This window comes from Lampris incognitus, chromosome 14 (genome assembly GCF_029633865.1).
Source record: "Lampris incognitus isolate fLamInc1 chromosome 14, fLamInc1.hap2, whole genome shotgun sequence".
NCBI classification, from domain to species: Eukaryota; Metazoa; Chordata; class Actinopteri; order Lampriformes; family Lampridae; genus Lampris; species Lampris incognitus.
The window spans coordinates 38,125,506-38,148,303 of record NC_079224.1 but is presented as its reverse complement, the minus strand read 5'-3'; the positions used below and the strand labels follow the sequence as shown (position 1 = coordinate 38,148,303).

General features: G+C 45.4%; 1 protein-coding gene across 1 annotated transcript; it reads right to left on the bottom strand.

Moving 5' to 3' along the window:
• Positions 1-265: 265 nt before the first annotated feature.
• Positions 266-16,227, bottom strand: LOC130123362 (nuclear receptor ROR-beta-like). The gene is made up of 10 exons (XM_056292500.1): positions 15,654-16,227; positions 9,507-9,592; positions 9,224-9,365; positions 8,516-9,046; positions 6,622-6,743; positions 5,650-5,782; positions 3,704-3,811; positions 3,450-3,560; positions 2,997-3,109; positions 266-2,896 (listed from the first exon to the last, which is right to left on the bottom strand). Exons 1-10 carry the CDS (start codon positions 15,658-15,660, stop codon positions 2,735-2,737), a joined length of 1,515 nt encoding a protein of 504 aa, XP_056148475.1. The 5' UTR covers positions 15,661-16,227; the 3' UTR covers positions 266-2,734.
• Between the last annotated feature and the right edge of the window lie 6,571 nt (positions 16,228-22,798).

Below are 22,798 nucleotides of genomic sequence, written 5' to 3'. Positions count from 1 at the left end.
AAATGATCCTTTTTCTGAGTTTGGGTTTCAGACTGATCCCTAAAGTCAATGTGCACAAAGCACCAGGTTTTGACTGAAATCATAGCTGCTCGCTTATAAGATAATCCATCCATTATCCAAACCTCTTGTTCTGCTTATAAGACAACATAAAAATTTTATTTTTTTTACCAATTACTGTATTGGGACTTTTTGATTGGTCAGCAAAATACCTATAATTACCCTCAAGACAGTCATACCAAAATAAGACACAACTTGGGTTGTATAATAATAGCAATGTTTATTCAACAATTTTCATGAAATGAAACAATAAGACACAGTACAACCTTTCAAAAGAAATACATTTATTACATTCTTAAAACCACATATAATGTATCCCATTGGACAATATATATATAGAGTTGTGACTCGGTTACTCTTGGGGTAGTAATATACTTCTTGTACATTTCGTCATACAGGAAAAGATAAGGGAAACAAACTTTTTTTCTGTAAAATTTTGAAAACCTAATCTTTCTTCCATTAAAAAAAATAGATCACTTGCTTTACAAGACCAAAAGGTGGAGACACGAAAAAAGAAAAGTGGATAAAAGACTGACAAAAAAAAAAAAAGAAAATCACAGCAAAAGCAACATTAAACCTGGGTAATGAAATTCATCTTTGATTCTATTTAACTGATTCCTTTGTAATTCCTATGTCTCGTAAAGTTCTTATTACAATATTAGGAGAAAGGGGGAGGGGTTTTTGACACTTTGTGAGAAACATTCACAAAAATAGAACTTACCTCCACAGTGATTATGGTTATGGGTCTCATCTTAGGTGCAAAGGTGTAAGGAATACAAGGCTAGAAGACACTGGTGATTGGGTCGTCGGACAGAGAGGACAGCTATCTCCCTGAGTGTGAGGCAGTGCTGAGGTGCGAACTTTTAAGGGTTTTGTTTTGCACCCCGTTTCAACGCATCATCTCTACGCTATACCATCATTTGGAAAACATGTCTTTGTAACCTAACAGTTATGGACAACCTTCGGTAAAGCGTACAGAACTTGCACAAAAATAACTTAATTCATGGAAATCTGTGAAGTCTTACTGGCATCAAGGCCTAACTCAGGGGGGCAGCTGGTATCCCCGTTTGTCCTTTAACTAGTGCCAAGTGAGATAGATGAAAGAATAAGTGCTTTAAACAGGTGTTAGATTTAGGACTGAAGGAGAGAGGGACAGCAAATGTACAAAAATAATACAGTTGCTCCAACCAGCACAACACACGTATAGACTCATCTGCGGTCCTGCCCGTTACCAACAGAAACATCATGACGGAGACAAGTCTTCAACACCTAGTGACTGCTGGTTAGAAACATGTTGGGGCCCACCAGTATATCCCCAAGTCTCTTATTATGCAGAGTTCATAAATTCCTCTTGTGCCTTGCTGTCTTTTCACCTTACAGTCCTCTTTGTCTTCTTATCTCCTTAGGTAAAAGGGGGGCACTGTTGAGTGCAGAGTCAATGGCATTCAGTTAAAAATGCAAAATGAAGGAAACGTCTTTGCCTTTTTTTCTTTTTTTTTTTGTTAGATGGCCTCCTCCCCTGCCGTGTCATGTCAGCAACAAGTGTCCAAACGCATGACTAATGCGTCAACAGTACATATTCCGGTCGGGTTGCTTTCAGGGCAAAAGGGGTTGTTGCCATGGAAACCTGAGAGTATGGTCAAAAAGACTGAGTCCAAATGTCTTTACTGAAGCATCCATCTTTTCTCTCTCCCTGTGAAATCACTCTATTCTTCTTGCCCTTTCTCGCAGAACTGCACTCACACGCTCTTATCTCACTATATATTTATATATAGTCATCTATTTACATTCTTATTTAAAATATTTGTTTATAAATGTATATATAAATTAAAGATAATTTCATTTATTCCTGTCTCTAAGTGGCATTTACAGGGGGAGGGGGATATGGGACTGAGGTTTCTCATTGCATTATAGGAGCCTACAAAGGGCAGCACCAAACACTGTCTTAAATGTGTGTATGTTTGTGTGTGTGTGTGTGTGTGTGTGTGTGTGTTAGACCGTTTTTCTGTATGTCTATTTGATAAGCAGCCGGTAGGCTAACCAAAACTGTGAGGCATATAATACTTGTAGTATTTCCTTTTACATGACGAGGATCTTGGTCCCTTCGAGATGGTCAGTATAGTATTATCTGTATGACAATGTATGTGTACCGTACTGCGATGTATAAATACAGAAAGGACATATTGACTGAGAACTGTGTATATAGAGACCTGTTAATCAAAAGGACTTCATTCTAATAGTAAGTAAAGAATTCTGTCCCAGAGTGGCAGGTTTGTACATTCGCTGTTGGGTTCGGGTTGGTGCACTGGTGCTTATCACTGGTACATTCATGACAAGTTGATTGATCCTCAGCGGATCGGATGTCGAACAAGTGTTAGAGATTGGAGCCATCAAATACAAGGTGGGCAGTTATGTGCTATTATAATGCCCATCAGCTTGTTGTTAATGCTACGATATTAGCGGACTATGAGCATGTGTGGTCTGTAGTGTAAGGTGCATTGCCTGCTGGGAAAGTGGAGGACTAGTTTGGGATCAGAGGAGACTGAGTATTAAAAGTCCTGGATTGTCTCTTGTCTGCTGGTTGTTAAGCATCATTATCCTGTTCTGTCTCTCCTTTTGCTCCCCTACCTCTTTATACACTCTTTTATCTGCTCCGTTTCTCTGTTTGTCAGTCTGTCTAGCTGTCGGTTGAGTCAGGGAGAGACATCTCACTGCCAAACACTTCCCGGTAAAGCGGTGGGAAGCTGTAGGCAGTCTCTGGGTGGACCAGACGGAAAAACTCCAGTTTATCAATATGGAGGTTGCAGATAGACTTCATCATGGGAAGCTTGGAGATCATCTGCGAGGAAAGAAGAGAGACAAGGATTAATTTGTGTAAATGTGTGTGTTTGTATGCATGTGTATGTTGAAGAGACTCTGCTGGACCTCTAAGTCTTTACCTTCTCTAGTTTCTCATCCGAGCCGCCACTCATATGTAGACTGTGTTGCAGAGCCAGGTAGACCTTCTCCTGGAGCTTCTGCACCTTCTGGCCTTCTGTCAGCCATGGCCGATCTAGAACAAGTACAGTGTTGAGTAGCAGAAATATCTTTCTAATAATTGTCTTGCATTTTCTACATCAATACTATGCATAACTATGAGCCTGTGGCAAAACAATACCCCATCTTGCCTATGCTTCCATGAAAACATAAGGTCAGGGAGTTTATAAGGGAAGAATTATGGAATCAGCAGCATTTGAGAATCTAATATTCAGAAGTATAGGTTCGAAATACAAACAAACACCGTTGCTAATAAAGAAAAATATCACAATAATAGCTTGCTCAACTAGCCAAGGATTCTGTGCTATGAGTACACGTAAAAGCAAATATGTCTGCGGTATGAGAAAATGACTCACCAGGGGACAAAAGGACAGTAGCGCTGAACAGAGCCATCTCTTCATCGGACAGCTGTAGCCGGCAAAGACCTTTCCCAAGGTCAAACACGGCACTGACTAGGTCGTCGCAGCCTGGAGCAAACGCAGAGAAAGCATCCAACTTTATTATCAGACCGGCAGTTTGAGGATTTTGAGACAAAAGATACATGATGAAAGCGTGGTCAACTCGAGCGCAATCTCTGAAACGTTACGAAATGCTCCCTTAAGAGCCTTACCGAGTGCTTTGAAGAGCGGAGCAGGGGCAAATTTCCCATCAAAGAAGATGGTGCCGTTGTTGACGTTAAAAGCTCTGCACATCCGTATAAGTAGGACCTCCAGGCAGCCTGCCAGGGTAACCACAGATATAGGCAAAGAGATCGAAAGATGGAAGAAGAAGGGGTTGGGGTGGGAAGAGGAGGGGGACAAACCATTGGGGACAAGTTTGTTGTAACAGAAATAAAATTAAATTTAAAAAAAAAAAAGGTTGGAGAGAACAGAGATAGAAGGTTGGAGGCAAAGGGACAAGAGGAAGCTTAAATTAACTTTAGTTTCACATTTGTTGACAAGGTAAAATAAAACTGCAGTAAGCATTTGACTTTTTTAACTTAAAGCTCCAATCCCAAAGATTGTCGTTTCTGCTAAACCTACTGACACCTATATGTATATTATCATATACTATATATGTGATAACTGCTGTGGTTGTTTGCGCCCTCAAAATCCCAGAGATCCATTCAAAAAGAAATGGAGTCACCACTCGTCAGTGCCGTTCCGGCAACACTTTCTCCACCACCGGACAAAAAATTAACCTGAACTTTAGTTACTGATGTTGCACTATCTATTCGTAAAGGTCTTCTGTGAGCTCAGTCTGCCATATCTGCTTGTACCCATAAAAATAGACGAAGATCGCATCACCACCGCTGATTCTTTTTAAATTCCTCCAAATATACATCAGCAACAACCTGAAGCCCTGAAGTGGAAAACTAACAGGGTGGCATGCTGGTGCAGTGGTTAGCACTGTCATCTCACAGCAAGAAGGTCCTGGGCTTGAGCCCCGGGGTAGTCCAACCTTGGGGGTCGTCCCGGGTCTTCCTTTGTGTGGAGTTTGCATGTTCTCCCCGTGTCTGCGTGGGTTTCCTCCGCATGCTCCGGTTTCCTCCCACAGTCCAAAGACATGTAGGTCAGGTGAATCGGCCGTACTAAGTTATCCCTAGGTATGAATGTGTGTGTGTGTGTGTGTGTGTGTGTGTGTGTGTCGGCCCTGTGGTGGCCTGGTGGCCTGCCCAGGGTGTCTCCCCGCCTGCAGTCCAATGACTGCTGAGATAGGCTCCAGCATCCCTGTGACCCTGACAGCAGGATAAGCGGTTTGGAAAATGGATGGATGGAAAACAAACACTGAACACACCACTGCAAAAGCTCAACAACGACTTTCCAGTGCCTTGGTCAAGAGCACAGACGGGAGTATTAACCCTAACATGCATGTCTTTTTGATGGTGGGAGGAAACCGCAGCACCCGGAGGAACCCACGCAGACATGGGAAGAACATGCAAACTCCACACAGAAAGGACCTGGGACGGCCTGGGGTTCGAATCCAGGACCTTCTTGCTGCGAGGCAACAGCGCTAACCACTGGGCCACCATGCTGCCCCATATGTACCACTCACCTATTGCATGTGGTGGTGTGCAATATTTTCTCTGTTGTCCACGTATGCATTGTGCTGCAGAGTTTTTACATACTGTACCGAAAACGAATTCCACCGGCATCGGTCATGTTGCCCATAAACAATCTACATATCGATGTCTATCTTTCCCACAACAATTTTGTTTCTTCTTACAGCTCGCCTTACCTGCCTCTACCACATCTGGTTGCGATGGTGAAGAAGAGAAATGCCACGACCCAACTTATTTTTTTCCAGAAAGTCTGGCAGGACCCATGAAAATGAGCTGGGACAAAAGCACCTATGAATTTCGGATAGCTGTGAATTAGCTATTGTCTTAAATACACCAGCGGTAGTATCCAAAAGGAGATTTGTGTACATGTAAATCTAAAGGATTAGAGCTTTAATTAGAGTATTGCGTCTAATACTGGGCATTCAAAATCTAAGGACGTGTGTGTGTGTGTGTGTGTGTATATATATATATATACATATATATATTTGAGTGTGTGTATGCGAGAAAGTACTGACCTGCTTTTAGCAATATAATCTGGTCATTCTGGCACAGGTCCATGAAGCCAGCAATACGTTTGGCAAACTCCACCACGTATTGGATAGCATTGGTGATGTGGTGTGCACACTGCTGCCACATCCACTCAGCCGACTATGAGAAATAAAAAGAGAAAATGCAATTAACAAGTGTTCCCTTCCCCAATTAACTCCAACCAATTGATTCATAGTATTGGCCAACGCCAAGTTGCTATCACCTCTATTACATAAACTGGACAAAAGAAAAACATTTCATTAAGAAGCCATCCATCCATTATCCAAACCACTTATCCTGCTCTCAGGGTTGTGGGGATGCTGGAGCCTATCCCAGCAGTCATAGGGCTCACATGTAGTACTTCATTTTTATCCATCTCAACAGCCCATTTTTTTTAAATTTAATTATTTTTGGTTTTTTTTTTGCAATTGGCAAAAGATTTGGTTGGTTCGTTTTAAATACCCCTCCCCTTTTCTTCCCAATTGTACTTGGCCAATTACCCCACTCTTCTGAGCTATCCCGGTCGCTGCTCCACCCCCTCTTCCACTACAGACTTTCACATGCCTCTTCCAATACATGTGGAGTCGCCAGCCGCTTCGCTTCACGGACAGTGAGGAGTTTCACCAGGGGGGCGTAGCATGTGGGAGCATCACGCTACCCCCCCCCCCCGGGTTCCCCCTCCACTCTCAAACAAACCAACCAGAGGAGGCACTAGTGCAGCGACCAGGACACATACCCACATCCGGCTTCCCACCCGCAGACACAGCCAATTGTGTCTGCAAGGACGCCTGACAAAGCCGGAGGTAACCCGGGCATTCGAACAGGCGATCCCCATGTTAGCAGACAACGGAATAGACCGCCACGCTACCCAGACACCCGGCATGGGGTATTCTTTACTGCCGGGCTTCAGAGGCAACCTCCTCAAATCTGTAAGAGTTGACTGGTGTGTGTCTATTCACCTTGCTCTGAAAAGCACGCGTCTCCTCAGGCGAATATTGCACCCAGGTGAATCTCTTCATGTCCTCAGCACTGTACTGACACGTCTCCAGGTGGGATTTCAGGATACTCTGAGTGATGTGCTCTGTAACAAAAAACAAAAAAACAAAAACATGAATACTTACTAACATGCACACAAAAATCAGGACTGTAAGACGAGGTCTTCATGTGTGAACACCTAAAAAAGTGATTTTAATACATTATAAGCGGCTGACATGTCTGATACAATTTCCATGCCTGATTAGTGCAGCCGGTAAGGATGCCCCCGCATGACCAGATATTCTGTCTCTGCTACTTGCTTTTACCGACAGGCTTCAAATCACTGGAAACTGTTAATCCATTATACCAGCTACTGGATAAGTCCCATTTACAAAACTCTAACTGGGTTATCTCTGCCAGATTTGCCAAGCAGTCACAAATCTTATCTGCTCTGAGCAGTTAGAGCGTATGACAGTCCAAATATCTGCTAGTGCTGCACATTTGGTGAGAAAGTCATGTTGCGATTATTGTGGACAATATTGTAATTTGCGATTGCAATATAATAAACAGATTTATACATATACAAATACAAATTTGTCGTGTTGCCGCAACATGTAGCGACTTTCATTTTGCATGTTTTACACAGTACCTCTTTCTGCTCAATATTGCTGAGCCTGAATCCAAAATACCGCCATATTGGAGGTCACGTTTTTTTTTTTTTGCCAGCAGCTCATCAGCGTTAACCTGCTCGTTGTGATTGGTATCCCTTTTTTTTTTGTGGATTCCCCCCCCCTTTTTTCCCCAATTACCCCACTCTTCCGAGCCATCCCGGTCGCTACTCCACCCCCTCTGCCAATCCAGGGAGGGCTGCAGACCACCACATGCCTCCTCCTATACATGTGGAGTCACCGGCCACTTCTCAGCTGACAGTGAGGACCAACCAGAGGAGGCGCTAGTGCAGCAACCAGGACACATACCCACATCCGGCTTCCCACCCACAGACACGGCCAATTGTGTCTGTAGGGATGCCTGACCAAGCCAGAGGTAACACGGGGATTTGAACCGGCGATCCCCGTGTTGGTAGGCAACGGAGTAGACCGCCATGCCACCCGGACGCCCCCGATAGCCATTTTTTTTGCCACCAGTTCATCAGCATTAACCTGCTCATTGTCATCGGTATCCATTTTTTCCTTCTTTCTGGTCTGCACACAGCACACCGGATTAGTCATGTGACTGTAGACTGAACATGCTTCACTGCCTAAACACAGACTGATTGGTCATCTCTTAATTATGGGTGTAGATATGCAGACTGAACACAAGATATTCACACGCGCACGTTTTATCATCCAATTAGAACGAAGCCTTTTGCGGTTATATAATTGCACAGGCTGACATTGCGATTAGATTAATTGTGCAGCACTACTATCTACAAACTCCCAATGTCTACAAAACTAACACTAATCTTCAGCTGCTGCTATTTGCACACGCTGAAAATTTTCAACTTGAGCGAAAAATTTGCACGTCGCTGTGTCACGAAAGCCTATCAGCGCTGATACTCCCGATGTCGCCGACAATCAGAAATAGAGGACAAACTTATTGGGTGATAAGGTGGAATATTCGCGGGTTGCGAAATACTCCAAAATACACTCCAGCGGCCGTATTGGCACGAGTAACGTGAAATGAAAATGTGCTACACGTTTGGTCTGAACACACCGTTAGATTTTTTTTTTTATATAAACAAACTGTTTGGAAACACGTGACTTAATGAAATCTGGACAACTGAATGAGTAAATGCAATGTGCATGAGCTTACAGTACATAGTACTTATCAGCACATCACAAACACACATCCTGACACTGAGTTTGTTGTGCAACTCACCGAGGTCCATTAGGGAGCAGTCATCAGGGAGATTATCCAGCAGCGTCGCCTGTGTGTGTGCCAGCAGCGTGTGCGAGTGAGAGTGCAGGAGCTGGTTTCCATTTCCATCTGCCGCATCCAGCATAGTCTGCTGCGGGGAATTCTGGTTGGACAAGGATGAGGATGAGGAAGATGAGGAAGATGAGTTGGAGGTGTTTCCGGTGCTGGCTCCTCCGCCTCCCCCCAGCAGCTCCAGGCTGCAATATTCACTGGCCTCCTCTGGGGTTAGCGGAAGGTCAAAGAGGTCGGGCAGAGCCGCAATGTCGTCCAGGTCGCTGAGGGTGGAGCTGGAACTCCCGCTGCTGTAGGACCGGCTTAGTCCCCCTTTGCCTTCTTCCGCGGTGCCCCCGCACACGCCCTCGTCACTGGATGGGGACAGGCCAGCAGGACCCCCGCCTCCAGAGCCCATGCACTCCTGGGACTTCTGATGCTTCTGCACCTCGGCATACAGGCTGTCACGCTGCTTCTTTGACATGCGGCCAAACTTCACCGCTGGAGAGAACAAGTGCACACAACTTTAATTTCCACAGGTTATAGCAGGACAATTAAAAAAAGAAAAATTCCCAGAGCTTGTCTGCTCTCAAACATCCTGCCCCGCAACTTAAACTGTGCAAGTATGTGTAAGTGTGTGTGAGGCAGAGAGTTGCAGAAACTGAGTATGCTCCTCACCATCTCGGCTCATGCCCAGGGCCAGACACTTCTGTAGACGACAGTGCTGACAGCGGTTGCGATTGGTCCGGTCGATGAGACAGTTCCTCTGGCGGGAACACGAGTACATGGCATTGTTCTGTTGGCTGCGACGGAAGAAACCCTACAAACATGCACCCAGAAAAACACACACACACACACACAAAACACAAGTAGATATGATGCACGTTTTCAAAACTGCACTAGACTGAAGTATTGCTGAGTACTCGGGGCGATTTTGTGTTTGTCTCCTCCTCCTCCTCACCTTGCAGCCTTCGCAGGTGATGACTCCATAGTGGATTCCTGAGGACTTGTCCCCACAGATCTTACAGGGGATGACCTCGATTTGAGCTGCAGGGACAGAAGGGATGCAGAAAGTACAGTTCAGACAGCTGACAGACATTAGACTCTATTCAGTAGTCAACATCTGCACGACGGAGCCCTGGAGTTACAACTCGATTCGCTGTGCTTCAACGCGACGCTGTTGAGTAACACATTACCACCAAGGCAAACATCTTATGGAGCCGTGACAAAAACAACTTATATCGTTGGGTAACACAGTGCAAACAGCCATACATAAATGCTGGCTTGCACCGGGGCCTAAGAGTTGGCCTACATTCAGCGCGAGATAGGAAAACTAAATGTCTGGGTTTCCAGCAGGTCTCCAACGGGACCATGTGGAAATGATTAAAACACTGGCAAAAGTGAGACAGTTCGTTGCATGAGACTTATTTGTACTGGAGTATGAAGCAAAAAAAAAAGTTATTTCGTCTCATCATACAGACACAAGTGAACACACACACACACACACACCACATACAACACACAACACCGAATGAGGCTGTGGAGACAATGAAGAAATGGCCTTTTCAAATGGAGTAAAACGACTGATACGCCACTTTATCATTAAGTAGCTGTTACCAAACCAGACTGTTTATTACTAGACAAGGGTGCCGTGAGGAATTCTTGGCCCCCCTGACAGGATGTAATAGTGGGGCCCCCACCCTGATACATTTCATTTAATGCACAAACATAAATGCCTGCTTGAAGGGCCACTTTGCTGTGCGGAGCCCTGTAAAAGTACCCACTCCTTCCATCCCATTATCCTCGTCCCCGTCAGTGGACATAGGGATTTCAGATGATTGACATCTGTGAAATATCAAATTTGGCCCTCGAGAGGACAAGACATAGAAAACCTCTCCCCGTCTATATGATGTGATGTAATTTTTATGTGCTTAGCCATCGGCTAAACAACTTCCTAACCCCCCCTCGGGACAAAACACACACATTAGCCGCCTCCTTTTCTAAAAACTCTTGACTAAAATGCACTGTCTGATTAGGACAGCTGCAAGGCATGCAATGGAAAAAATCTCTCCCCGCTCTCTCCCTGCCTCGTCCTTCCTCTCCGATACCCCCCCCTCCTCCTCCTCCTCCTCTACAGTTATATAACTCTCGTCTGCCAGCATTCCACCAACACTCATTCAACGGGCTCACTCTAGCAACACCAACGCCCCACCTTTTCCTGACTCGCTGCTTCCCCATTGGCCGGGCCGTAGCCAGTGTCTTCCCGAGACGGGCCGCGCCGTCTGTCACTCAACAGCGGCAGCCTGTCAGCCCATGTGGACATTCTGTCCTACTGACACACTTTCTCACTGCGAAGGGAAGGGAGGAGGGACGCAGGCACGAGCGCACCATGTCTGAATAAGTCTCTGCGCAGGCCAGTTTTAAGGTGGAACAGAACCGTACTTGGACTTCCCATAAAACGTTTCTCCAAAGGCTTTCAGCAGAAGATTATAGACGTTGCATAACGACAACGAACAGGCAATTTAAAGCCGAAAGCCAAAGGCGCCTATGAATTCATGCACAGGAAACACACACACCAAGGTTTCCATCCATTACTGGGGTTTATATAAGTGTGCTTAGCTAGCTTTGTGGCTAGTTTAAATGCTCGATTAACATTCAGCAGCCTCGTTTGATTTAGTGTCGGGATGTAGTAGTGCTGCCGGCCCCGGTCCGCATGAATCAAACATACTACGAACTTCTATTTCAGGCATCTCGCAGCATCCCTAACAACTAACCTCTGTTTAATCCATTTCTATTCTTGTCCCTTGCTGAGACCCAGAGTTAAAAATCCCCCTCACACACACACACACAAGACAGTAAACCAGTCCACCACACCTCCTCTTAATAGTAGTCCCACCTACTGCCAGGTAGGCTCCGTCCAAAAGAAAAGCACTCGACTCCAAAAACAAATACGCACATCAAACATTATGTAAGCGGAAGACTTGACACTTCCCCGTAAAGCAAAGCCATCATGAAATAAGGGAAACCTAAAAAAATCCCACTTCTCTTCTGCCTACCTCAGTGACTTCAACACTGAGACCGCTGGACAGTGACCAGCGATAATAACGCCATCTTTTAATTGAACCCCCTGACCTGGGCCAAAAAGACCGATCTCGTGGAAGCCAGTCCTCTAGAGAGACCTCCCCATTACTCGCAGACTAACGCAAAGCCAATTCTTTACCTGCAGCTGGCACGAAAAGCCCCGTAAGCTTCCAAAATTGGCAAAACAATAAATGAAAATAGACTTGAGGTTAAGACTCTCATGCCAAACAAGGGATCATGTTATGAAATACCCGATGCTGGCGCGGCATCAAGATGTGTGCATAGCTTCTTTGTCCGACACACCCAAAACCCCTTTTTGACAAGCTGAAATAGGAGCGCGGAGGCACCGACAGCCAATCCGGCCTCAGCGCGTTTGTCGGCCAGCTAAATACATAACTTTGTTATCTCGTCCAGAGGCAAACTCAATAGGCCAGCGGGGGGGGGGGGGGGGGTCACTGACTTTACAGACGAAACGGCTCTTTGCTTGGTATCTGACACTGATCACGAATTTTCTACCTTTTGCCCTGCAGTCAGTGTGTCAGTGTGTCAGCACCAAGACAGATGAGCAGCTTCTAAACCCTCCACACTCTCAGAGCAACACATGCACCCGCTGCCTTGCTCTCTGCCACCCACCGTGATGACACAACCAATTACAAGTTGGGAGTACAGTACAAGACCAGTTTGTACCCATATACACAAGTCATGGGGAAAAAAAAAACATTGTTGTACACTTGTTTTCATACGTAAAATGTCCACTGCACCACTGTACATGCCCTCTAGTAAGTTATTAACCCCGGGTGTATTAAGCCTTTTTTTTTTAGCCGTTTAGTCAGAAGGGAAACAAACATTATGATGAGGCACACTCAACAGAGGCAGGCTTTGTGAATTATTTCCATACATTTTAGAAGCAACCGAAGCACATGCTGTGTCACGCCATGTCGAAGTACGGGCCTCGAGATTACAAAGGGCTGGTTAGCGCGAGTGAAACAGGCAAACACCGAAGTCCATCTCGAACGTCAATGAGGTGACACTGTCCTCAGCGATTTCACCTCTTATGAAATCATTTAGAACAGCACACAACTGTTTTTACACATTCTGTAAGAGAGAAAGAGAGATAGAGATACAGAGAGGCTGACAGAGAGAGAGAGCGAGAGAGTGTTTGGGCTCGAGGCTATAGTGCTGAACCCCAGGAGAGCGAATCCAAAGCCAGTTAAGAAAACCAAGCCTAGTTTCTTTTCAGGGAGTCAGGTCCAACCTGTGGAAGCTGTTGTATTCAAAAGGCTTACAGCTGATGAAATACCTCGCAGGAAACAATTCACTGGAGCCCGGCTCTCAACCACACACGAAATCTCAATTTACCATTAGCCTGGATAGCATAGCAGCCAATATATACACAGTGGAATATTAAAATGTGAAGTCTTTGCTCTGCACTTGGGGGGAAAAAAGAAAGATATTCATAATCTGGTTATAGACCAACCTGCCAAGGGCACTTGTGCAAGTATGTCTCGTTGGAAGATGCAAACATCAGTTGACGCCATCAAAAGGGGTGCTTTGACTTTTTCACAAGCATCTACCATGTGTCATCTCTAATGCGTCACATGCCTTTTAATCCTTTTGCAATGCAGAGGGGATGAACATTATTAAATTCAGTCTCTGCGTTGTCAGAGAGAGGAAGTACACTAAGATATGAAAAAAAAAATGCAGCTCAAGAGCTTTAAGGCCAAATATATCATCCTCCAAGCATCTTTCAGCATGCAAAGCTGTTAAGACGACCACTGTGCTAAGGGGTGCATTTGTGTGTTCAAATAGAGATGTGCTGTTTTAATGTGCGCTGATCACAGGCAGCAAACAAGAGAAGTTATTAAAAACGAGTGAATAACCCACATTTTTGCTCCAGTGAGCTAAGTCCTCTCCTTGGTTTGTTTACATTGAGATATCCTGCCAGAGAGGAAACGCTCACTCCCCTGTTATTACCAAAGTTCTTCCCTCCCCTCCTCGCCAAGGGGGAAAAAAACAAAAAAAAAAAAAACCTCATGGTTGGCTATTCTCCTAAACAAAGGAGTTGCAATACAGACCTGGATAAAAGCAAGAAAACAAAACAATCTGCAAGGCTCAGCATTGCCTTCTCTCATATATTGCCATTACTAATCAGCAGCAGACATCAACACAACTAGGTGTGCAAAAAATGTGAGCAGTAAGCTGAATAACACAGGCACAGTTCTAACTCAAAACCAATATTTGAGTATGTTTGGGTTATTTTTGGACCAAAATGCATAGTTCCTGCCACTGGAGCGATGAACTTTGGGACAACAACGACAATAATCTGTTTTTTTAGTAAACACGGTCTTCTTTGCGATCATTCCTGGGAGGGTATTGTAAATTAGGGGTTCTACGGGTCTAGATGCATGTATGCATGGTATGTGCAAGGTATATTTATATTTTGTAGAGCTGATGTGTATGTGTACGTATTGGCTGTCTCTCTTCTGAGCCTGTATTTATTAGTCCTGTTTTTTTTTTTGGAGGGTAGGTCGTGAAGGTATGTGTGCTTGTAATCTGACCACTATCACGATGCCATATATTAGTGGATATATAAAAAAAAAAAAATTAAAAAAAAGAGGAAAAAAATAACTACTATTTGGACCATGTTATGCAATTATTTTTTTGCAGCGACAATTCATTTCAGTATATTACGGTACATGCATGTGCATAAATGGCAGCCATAGTGTGGTGGTGTGTGCTAGAAAGGCTGTGCGTGCAAAAAAAAATTCTGCTGCGTGTTGCCAGACCACCTCCCCACTCCCCAAGTTCAAGTTCAACATCAATCTCTTTTTAGCTACACGTTGAAGGGGTTGCCAGACGCGCGCCCCCCACCCCACCCCACCCCTCAAGTTCAAGCTCAACATCGATCTCTTTTTAGCTACACGTTGATTGATAGGGAGACGTCCACCGCAACCGCACATGGCGTTGCACGTCTACGGCACAGCCCTTCCCGTCAGCCGCTCCCCCTCCCTCCCCTGCGAACGCCGTGTATAATGTTTGGTGACATAACTAGGTCAGTGGAACAGCCAAGTCCCTCTGCCGCCTGCGCGCGCGCACACACACACACACGCACGCATACATACACACGCACGCGCGTCACACTTTCGGCCATGCTGGCACCGCCGCCGCCACAAACGCCGTGCTTTTTAAACCCATCTTCACGCGCCACACTCCTGCAAAACACAACACAAACGCTGGAAACTGGCACCTTTTTTTCTTTTTCTTTTTTTTTTAATTACGCTCAAAAAACGACAACTCGCCATATGAAGGCTCGTGCGTCCACGGAACAATGACATCTGTTTTAAGCGTTGGTGATTTTACTGAATGGGACGAATTAAAAAGATGACGAAAGCGACCAACAATTCGGTTATCCGCGCAAACAATATCCCGATTACATAATTACAGTTTTGGTTACCCGTCCCTCCGCGCGCCCCTCCCCTCTCCCCATTGCATAACTCAACATGGTTTCCCGGAGCCACGGTACACGGATGGGAGGCGAAGGGGGGATATTACGGCTATGACAGCCATTTCTGCGAAGAGCCTTGCACAATTCAGACGCAAATGATTTGTGTACAGCACCTTTTTTTTTTTTTCTCTCTCTCTCTCTCTCTCTCTCTCCTTTCTTTCTTTTTTGCAGATCTACTACACTTTCACCCCGTGTCCCGAGTTCATCCAATAAAAGTTACACGTATACACACGTCCTCCAATCACACACGCTGCACAATCGTAACACAAAACCGAAGCATTCGCCTACGCCGCGGCGCAGCTAGTTCCCCCCGGTCAGGCGGGGGGGGGGGATTAACGTGAAAGCTGCCCTGCACGAAGGGGCGCTCGGGACCGCAACCAGCCCCGTGCCCGTGCGCGCGCACACACATGGACACACACACACACACAAGCATGCGATCACGCACGCGGGCATCGTTCAGCAGTTCGCCGACTTCAACGAAATGTAGGGTAAACTTGTCGGCGGGTAACGTGGTCAGCTCACCTCTCATGTTGGCGTGATTTCTCTTGGAGGGTTGTGCAGGAAACCCGACTACATGGGCTTGATACTGGCTCTGCAACTTCAACGGCGAGGACAAGACGCCGGAGCCGGTTGTCAACTGGCCGCTGCGGAACTCGGTGCAGAAACAGATAATCGCTCCCGGGAAACACGACACACAACACGCGTTTACAAAACAAAAACACACACACACAAAACCCCCCTATCGTTCAACGAAGTCTGGCGTTGGAAGAACAAGAGTGAAGAAAGTGTCTTTCGCTGACATGGTACCGTCTCGACGCTCCGCTGGATCTTTCGTGTGTTGTGTTTCCTTTTTCTGCTCAACTTTTTCACGGGAAAAAACTCCCACGGTGGTTCAAAGAAAGTTGAATCGCTTCATCTGGACGCAACGTGTCCCACGGTGGTTTCTCAGGTTGGCTTGTGGAGCCTCGCGAAGTCAGTCGTCCGGGTGCCCCCCCTCCCTTTCCTGTGTGAGTCTGCCCCTGCTTTCCTCTCAGTCTACCCTGCTAACCTACTTTTGAGCAGCGTGGACTCTCACATGATCTCACCGCCGACGGAGGCTCGCGGGGACGCGCGCGCGAGGACGAGCTTAAGGAGGCGGCGGCCGAGAAAGTGGTTCTCCACCGCGCGCAGGCTCGTCGCGTCTTATTCTGCAGCGCGCGTTCGCCTCTCCGCCGGTTGCGTGCCCCCCCCCCACCACCACCACCCCCCCACACACACACACACGCGTAAATAAATAAAATGTCTGATCTCAACAAGTTGCACTTTAACTGCTTAACATCTCTGATATCAAAAAGGGATTCCCTGACGTCATCAGCATTCACATTTCTGATGGCATCAAATTAGCATTTTAATGAGCTGAAATCGAATATACGATATCAACAAGTGAGTTTCAGACCTCAACAACTCCACCCCTGAAATACACAGTGGGCATTTTAAGTAGTTGAAATTCCTGCCTTGAAATGAATGGGGGTAAAGTCTTAATTCTCACTGTCTGAAGTGGATTTTTTTTAAATAAAGATTTGAATACTTCAAAATCAAACCGCTGAATTTCTGGTATTAAAAGCTGAATTCCTGATGTCAACAATTAGTATTTGAACTAGTTGAGATTAGCTGTAATTCAGTTGCATTATATCAAAAATGGATATTTCAGTCAGTGAATATTAATTCTGCAAAAGCAAAAAAAGAGAGAGCAAGAGGGAGTAGTTATAAAGGGCTCGCCTTAAGCCAACCTTACACTTGAACTTTATGTGCTTTAACGGATCACAAAGCGTTTTATCAGAGAAGCGATAACATGACCTCCAATGAGAAAATGAACTTTTGGGGTCAGTATCGCCGCCGGCCGTTGGCTTTGATACTCCCATCTGAGCTACAACAACAACACAATAAAGTTTGCTCTTGATAGCACTTTATCAAAGCAAGTTGCCAAGTGCTTCATATAAACGTGATAAGGAACGTGAAGGTAAGAAAAATGAGATTAGAAAACAGAATAATTAATGCAGAATGGGGGGGGGCATGGAGGTGGAGCGGGTCATCTGGTAATCGGAAGGCCGCTGGTTCGATCCCCAATCGAACCAGTGAACCACGAACCACGCTCTACAGAGCGTGCCGAAGTGTCCTTGAGCAAGACACTGAACCCCTAACTGCTGCTGATGAGCAGGTTGGCACCTTGCATGGCAGCCTCCTCCATCAGTGTATGACTGTGTGTGTGAATGGGTGAATGTGGGCATACGCTGGGAAGCACTTTGAGTGGTCGGCAGACTAGAAAAGCAATATATGAATCTAGCCCATTTACTGCATTTCCCAATGAAACCTGACATGTGACATGTGCTACACATAAGTGTGATGTAATGTAAAACAATAGAGGAATAAAACACGTTTAAGAAAAGCTTCAGTTGTGGAATCAAAGCGGGCTGTGACAGCAAACAAGCAGGTTGCTGCACTGGTTTATATAGAGGGATAATAAATCTGAAGTGTAACTGGAGCAAGGCCATGAGGTGAGTAAGGCTAGAAAATAAACGGGCTACCAATGTAGGGATAATAAAATGGTAGTAAAACATTCCCTTCTCCTTGTTTTAGTTGAAACCAAGTTGTAGGATTTTTGTCCCATGTCGGTATTTCAGAACTTTCTCGTGATAATTTTGGACCTCGTCATCAGACAATAACCTCAAACACGGGAAACTCCACTTCGCTTTTGCACCTCATCTAAATGTATGTTATGGTTGCGAACAGTCACATCAATATGAACATGAACCGCTCTCTCCCATAAATAGAAGTCATATCAGAGAGGTGTTACAGTATGCCGTAGACTTTATACGGGGGCCTGACTATAGGGGCCAACAGGAATGTGTGAGCTGCTAAGACGAGATGACATTTTGTTTGAATCACCGCAGGAACACTGAAGGGCTTTATTTGCTAGCATGGTTAGCACTTGTTAAATAGAAACTGTCCCCTTTCACCGTCCTTCCCTGTCAATTCTTTATGGAGCGGCTCCAGATTTCACACCCGGTGACAACACCAATTTATTCGTAGTTTTCTGGTTTCTAGACAATAAATGTGATTATTTAATGTTCCTCCACAACATTTTATGCTCAGTTTGCATGAGAAATTATTTTTCTTCTATCTAATGTGTGATAATCACCTACTTTGCATTGGTGCACATACTACACTTTCCATACAGGTAAAACTGGACTTTTCTTCTGCTAAACTGTCTTGACTTGACGCGAGGTTGCCATAGGTTATTACATTTACAAAACACTATAATATTGCATGATGTCTATCATCAGCATGCAGCATGTTTTCCGCTATGTGTCATTCTGTGTTTATTTACTTTGTGTACTAAACAAGCTTGCAGGCAAAATAACCAACCCTGTGTTTTGGCTAAGCCTAAACTGTGATTCCCATGTGAGCGTGATTCCAATATGAACGCATACTTTGGTGTGTGTGCATTATGTGTGTGGGAGAGTGGGGGGGGGGTTGTCTCATGATGCAATGTTCTGGCAGCGATGTTATGAAACAGCGAGAAGGCAGAGATTACTCAAACTAGGTTAGTAGAGCAAGCACAGTACAGGCTATACCTAAAATCACAGATTCTCTCAATCTGTCACACACACATTTCTGATTTATGCCCGTCTCTTCCTAAAAATTCCTTACTCCTTCTCCCACAACTGCTTCTTCATGCTGTGTGCATGTCTCCTCTTTTAAACCATATACTTTTGGTCCTCTTGTGTCAGTTACAAAATTAGGTTTTCATGTAATGATTTTTCACTCTTCTTCTACCCTTTCTGCACACACAGTGCTTCCCTTATCCGCTTTTCTCTGTGCAGTTTCTCCCTTTCCTTGGCCCCCAGCACATCTCCTCCAAAGCCCCTCTGTTCTGTGTTTCCCTTGACAACAGCGGTGACACTTTGACCTCGGCTCTTACGTAACCGCTGAGCAGCTCAGTTAGACAACAGGAAGGAGGAGGAGGAGGAGGAGGAGGAGGAAGGATTCAACATGGCTATGATGTGGCAGGCTTTTCCTAGCCCAATGATAGAATGAGCGGAGAAGTAAAACTGCAGGGAAAGAGAGAGAGTAAAGAGAGGACGACGTTGACGGCTGCCAGCAACTGCAAAAAAATAATAAAAAAACAGCGAGACGCGAGGCGAGGACGGATGGAGATGCCGGCAGAAAGAAACAAGCAAAGATGCATTTGGTTATGGATATTTACATGGAAAGTAGACAGCTAAGTTTGAATCATGGTAGACCTCAGTGTTGCCTTTGAACCAGTCGACCACAACGTTTTAGTTAACCACCTTAAAAAGATTGGGTCTCACAGACTTGTCCCCGGACTGTTTCCATGACTACCTGCTGAACAGATCTGTTTCTGTTGAAATTGGAAATTGCTGTTCATCCCTGGCTCCCATCTTCTATGGCGTCCTCCAAGGCTCCATTCTAGGTCCAATTCTATTTTCCAGTTATATACTCCCCACCGGGCCATATCATTTGCAGATATGTCTTTTCATTGGTACGCCAACAACATACAACTTTCTCTCTTTTGAAAGACAGACCGTTGGCCAAATCTCAACCCTCTCTGTGATTGCCGTCATGACAGGAAATGTTGGATGACCCAGGGCTTTGTCCCATTGAATGAGAACAGAAATTGCACAACATCCCCCCCGGTGCCAATGTAAATGGTATCCAACAAATCCTGGGACATTAATCATGTCCGTCAAACCAGACATCAAAAACCTTACCCCAAATGCGCTTGACGTGGTGCGCATTCTTGGCTATGATATGATTATCATTCAGCGCCCTTATGTAGTCGGATGGAGACACACAAATATACGTGACAATCGTTAGTCCCTTGGATAAAAGTGTTTGCCAAATGAGTAAATAAATTCAAAAATTATCTCCCATTTCTGGCTTGTGCAAAAATGCTGTGGGCAGAATCTACAGATGTACCGATAGGAGGTTTCTCAGATCTGTCAGTCAGGGCCTCCTGCCAATCCCGAGGTCCCGTTAGAATAATATGCTCCCGTACTTCACATCGGCTAAACCTGCCGATTATTTTTTTTTACTTGTCTATTCAGCAGCCTTTTACTGTCTGACTTGCAAGTGTGACCGTACTACGCCACTCTTGAATTTATTCTTGCATAATCATTTTTTCATTTCATCTGTTTTAATTGTGTTCTTTGGCTCTTGCTATAGTCTCTCTATTTCTCCATTCATCTATCTATCTTTCTCAATCATTCTCTCTCTTTTTTTTTTTTTTTTTGGTAGAGCACTTTAGTTCAAACTTGTTTTGTGCTTGCAGTGCTGTGTGCTGTATAAATAGATTTGACGTGACGCGACAGATCTACTGACAGACAGTAGACACAACAGCAGCAGAGGAGTCAATAGCCCAAGCCCTCTGTACTTTATGTGCCCGAACACTGTTTACAGACTGAGTAAACATAACCAGACGCAGAGCCAGCCATTTAAAAAGACAGTCCAGCCAGCAGAGCCGTGCCCTTTCACACTTGACTATTTGTTTTAAATGTTTTTGTCCGGCATGAGAAGACCCACACACACACACACACACACACACACACACACACACACACACACACACACACACACACACACACACAATTTCCCCTTTATCATAAGGGTGACGCTCTTTGATGACTGAGGACAGGAACATGTGGTCAGTGGTGTGTACTTTGTTACCAGGCGTGGTAATCTCTCGAGAATCCATTCAGATCAGACACAAATACAGTCTGGTGAGTAACGTCCTTCAGTACAGTACAACCACTCCGTGTGCCCATTTCACCACACGTCGACTGACATGACCACAAGGGCATCATTTGGGCGGGGCTCGTGTTCCTTCACCAACATTTCCATTTGAGGCATTATTGGCACAGATACCAAAATCCATTAAGACTCTTGCCAACTTGTGCTTTCCCGTCCGCTCTCGTATATATATATATATATATATATATATATATATATATATATATATATATGTGTGTGTGTGTGTGTGTGTGTGTGTGTGTGTGCCTGCCGCCGAGACAGACACAAAGTTTCGACCATGCGGCAAGCGAGCAGTAGGTGAGAGTTGCCATGCAAGCTCGCCTTAAGGTCAAAGTCTGTTGTTAGGAGTCTCATAATGTTCCACTTTATTCAGATCAAAGCCTATGCACCCTTGTGACTCCCCAGGACAGAGGGCCTCTCTCACATCAAAGAGTCTTTGTGGGATTAACTGTAACTGATTGGCTGCACATGGTTTCGGTGGGGCCCCATGGCCAATCTCTCCGCTGTACCAGCTACTCTTTTCGCTGCACCCTGGCTTTCCACAAAGCCATATTCTAAATACTCACATGCAATCAGGAATCAATTACGGCAGTCTCACTTACAAGCGTTGTGGATAATATTCGCCACTTGGCAGTTCATTATTCTATTATTTTTAAGCACCTTAACAGCAGCACGTCTTTATACAGTATTCACACAAGGGCAATAAATGCTCGCTCACAGATGTATGAGCGCCCGCTTCACACATGCACCGGCACACATGCACCGGCACACATGCACCGGCCCACATGCACCGGCCCACATGCACCGGCACACATGCACCGGCACACCCACTCCAGCCGTGAGTTTTGCTGGGACTGCACCGGAGTCCGACTTCACCGTGCACCTAGCTCTAATTCCTCTCCATTCTCTCCCCCGTTTGGCTAATCTTGGTTCTCTCCTCTCCGAGAGCCTGTGTAATCCCCGTCTCACCCTCCCTGCACTCATTGGACCTGTGATCTTTTCCTCGTCACAAAGTCAGTGTGTCAGCAACAAACTAAGACAAAAGAAAAAAAAACAGGTTTTCCTGTCACGTCTTCCTCTTTCGACTCCTTTCTAGTCCTCACATACACCCCTTTTTCAGCCCATCTCCCTGTTTCAGCTTCTCTTTGACCGGCTCTTGTTGCCGTTTCCCACTTTTCGCCCAAGTCCTCCTCCCTTAGTACAGCCGTGCTGCATTTAATATTTATCCGAGGTCTTCTGTGTTTTTGCAGGAGGCAGCCTGGTTTAGGCTAGACACGGGGAACCACATGCAACGGAGGGCAAAGGGTGCACAGGTTTCCCGTCAGCACATCTCTCAGGTGATTTCACCAGCCAGCACACCTTCTACACAAGCGGAGCGACTTATCAGCGAAATCACCTGATGTGGAGATTGACTGGAGGGAAAGCCAGTACACACTTGGCCCTCCACGGCATATGCTTGCCTAGGTCTGGTTTGCGCATTAGTTTTGAGGCAGGTCGAGTTATGAGTGGCTTATATAGGTGGGCACGGGTTTATACGTGTGTTTTTCAGCAGGCCGAGAGAGAGAGAGAGAGAGAGAGAGAGAGAGAGAGAGAGAGAGAGAGAGAGAGAGAGAGAGAGAGAGAGGAAGAAAAAGCTGAAATGATGTTTGAATAGACCGGTGTGCTTACACGGTGTGTAGTGAACTGCTATTAGTTGCAAAACAGTAATGACTTAAGCATCTTGCTCAAGCTTGACAATAACTGCTGAGCGGTGCAATGTCCACTGCAGAAATCCACCGCCCGTTAAAGCCACAGGAACCAGGACAATCAGGTGACAGGAATCAAACCAAAAAACCAGCTCTTCCAGTTTCCTGCAC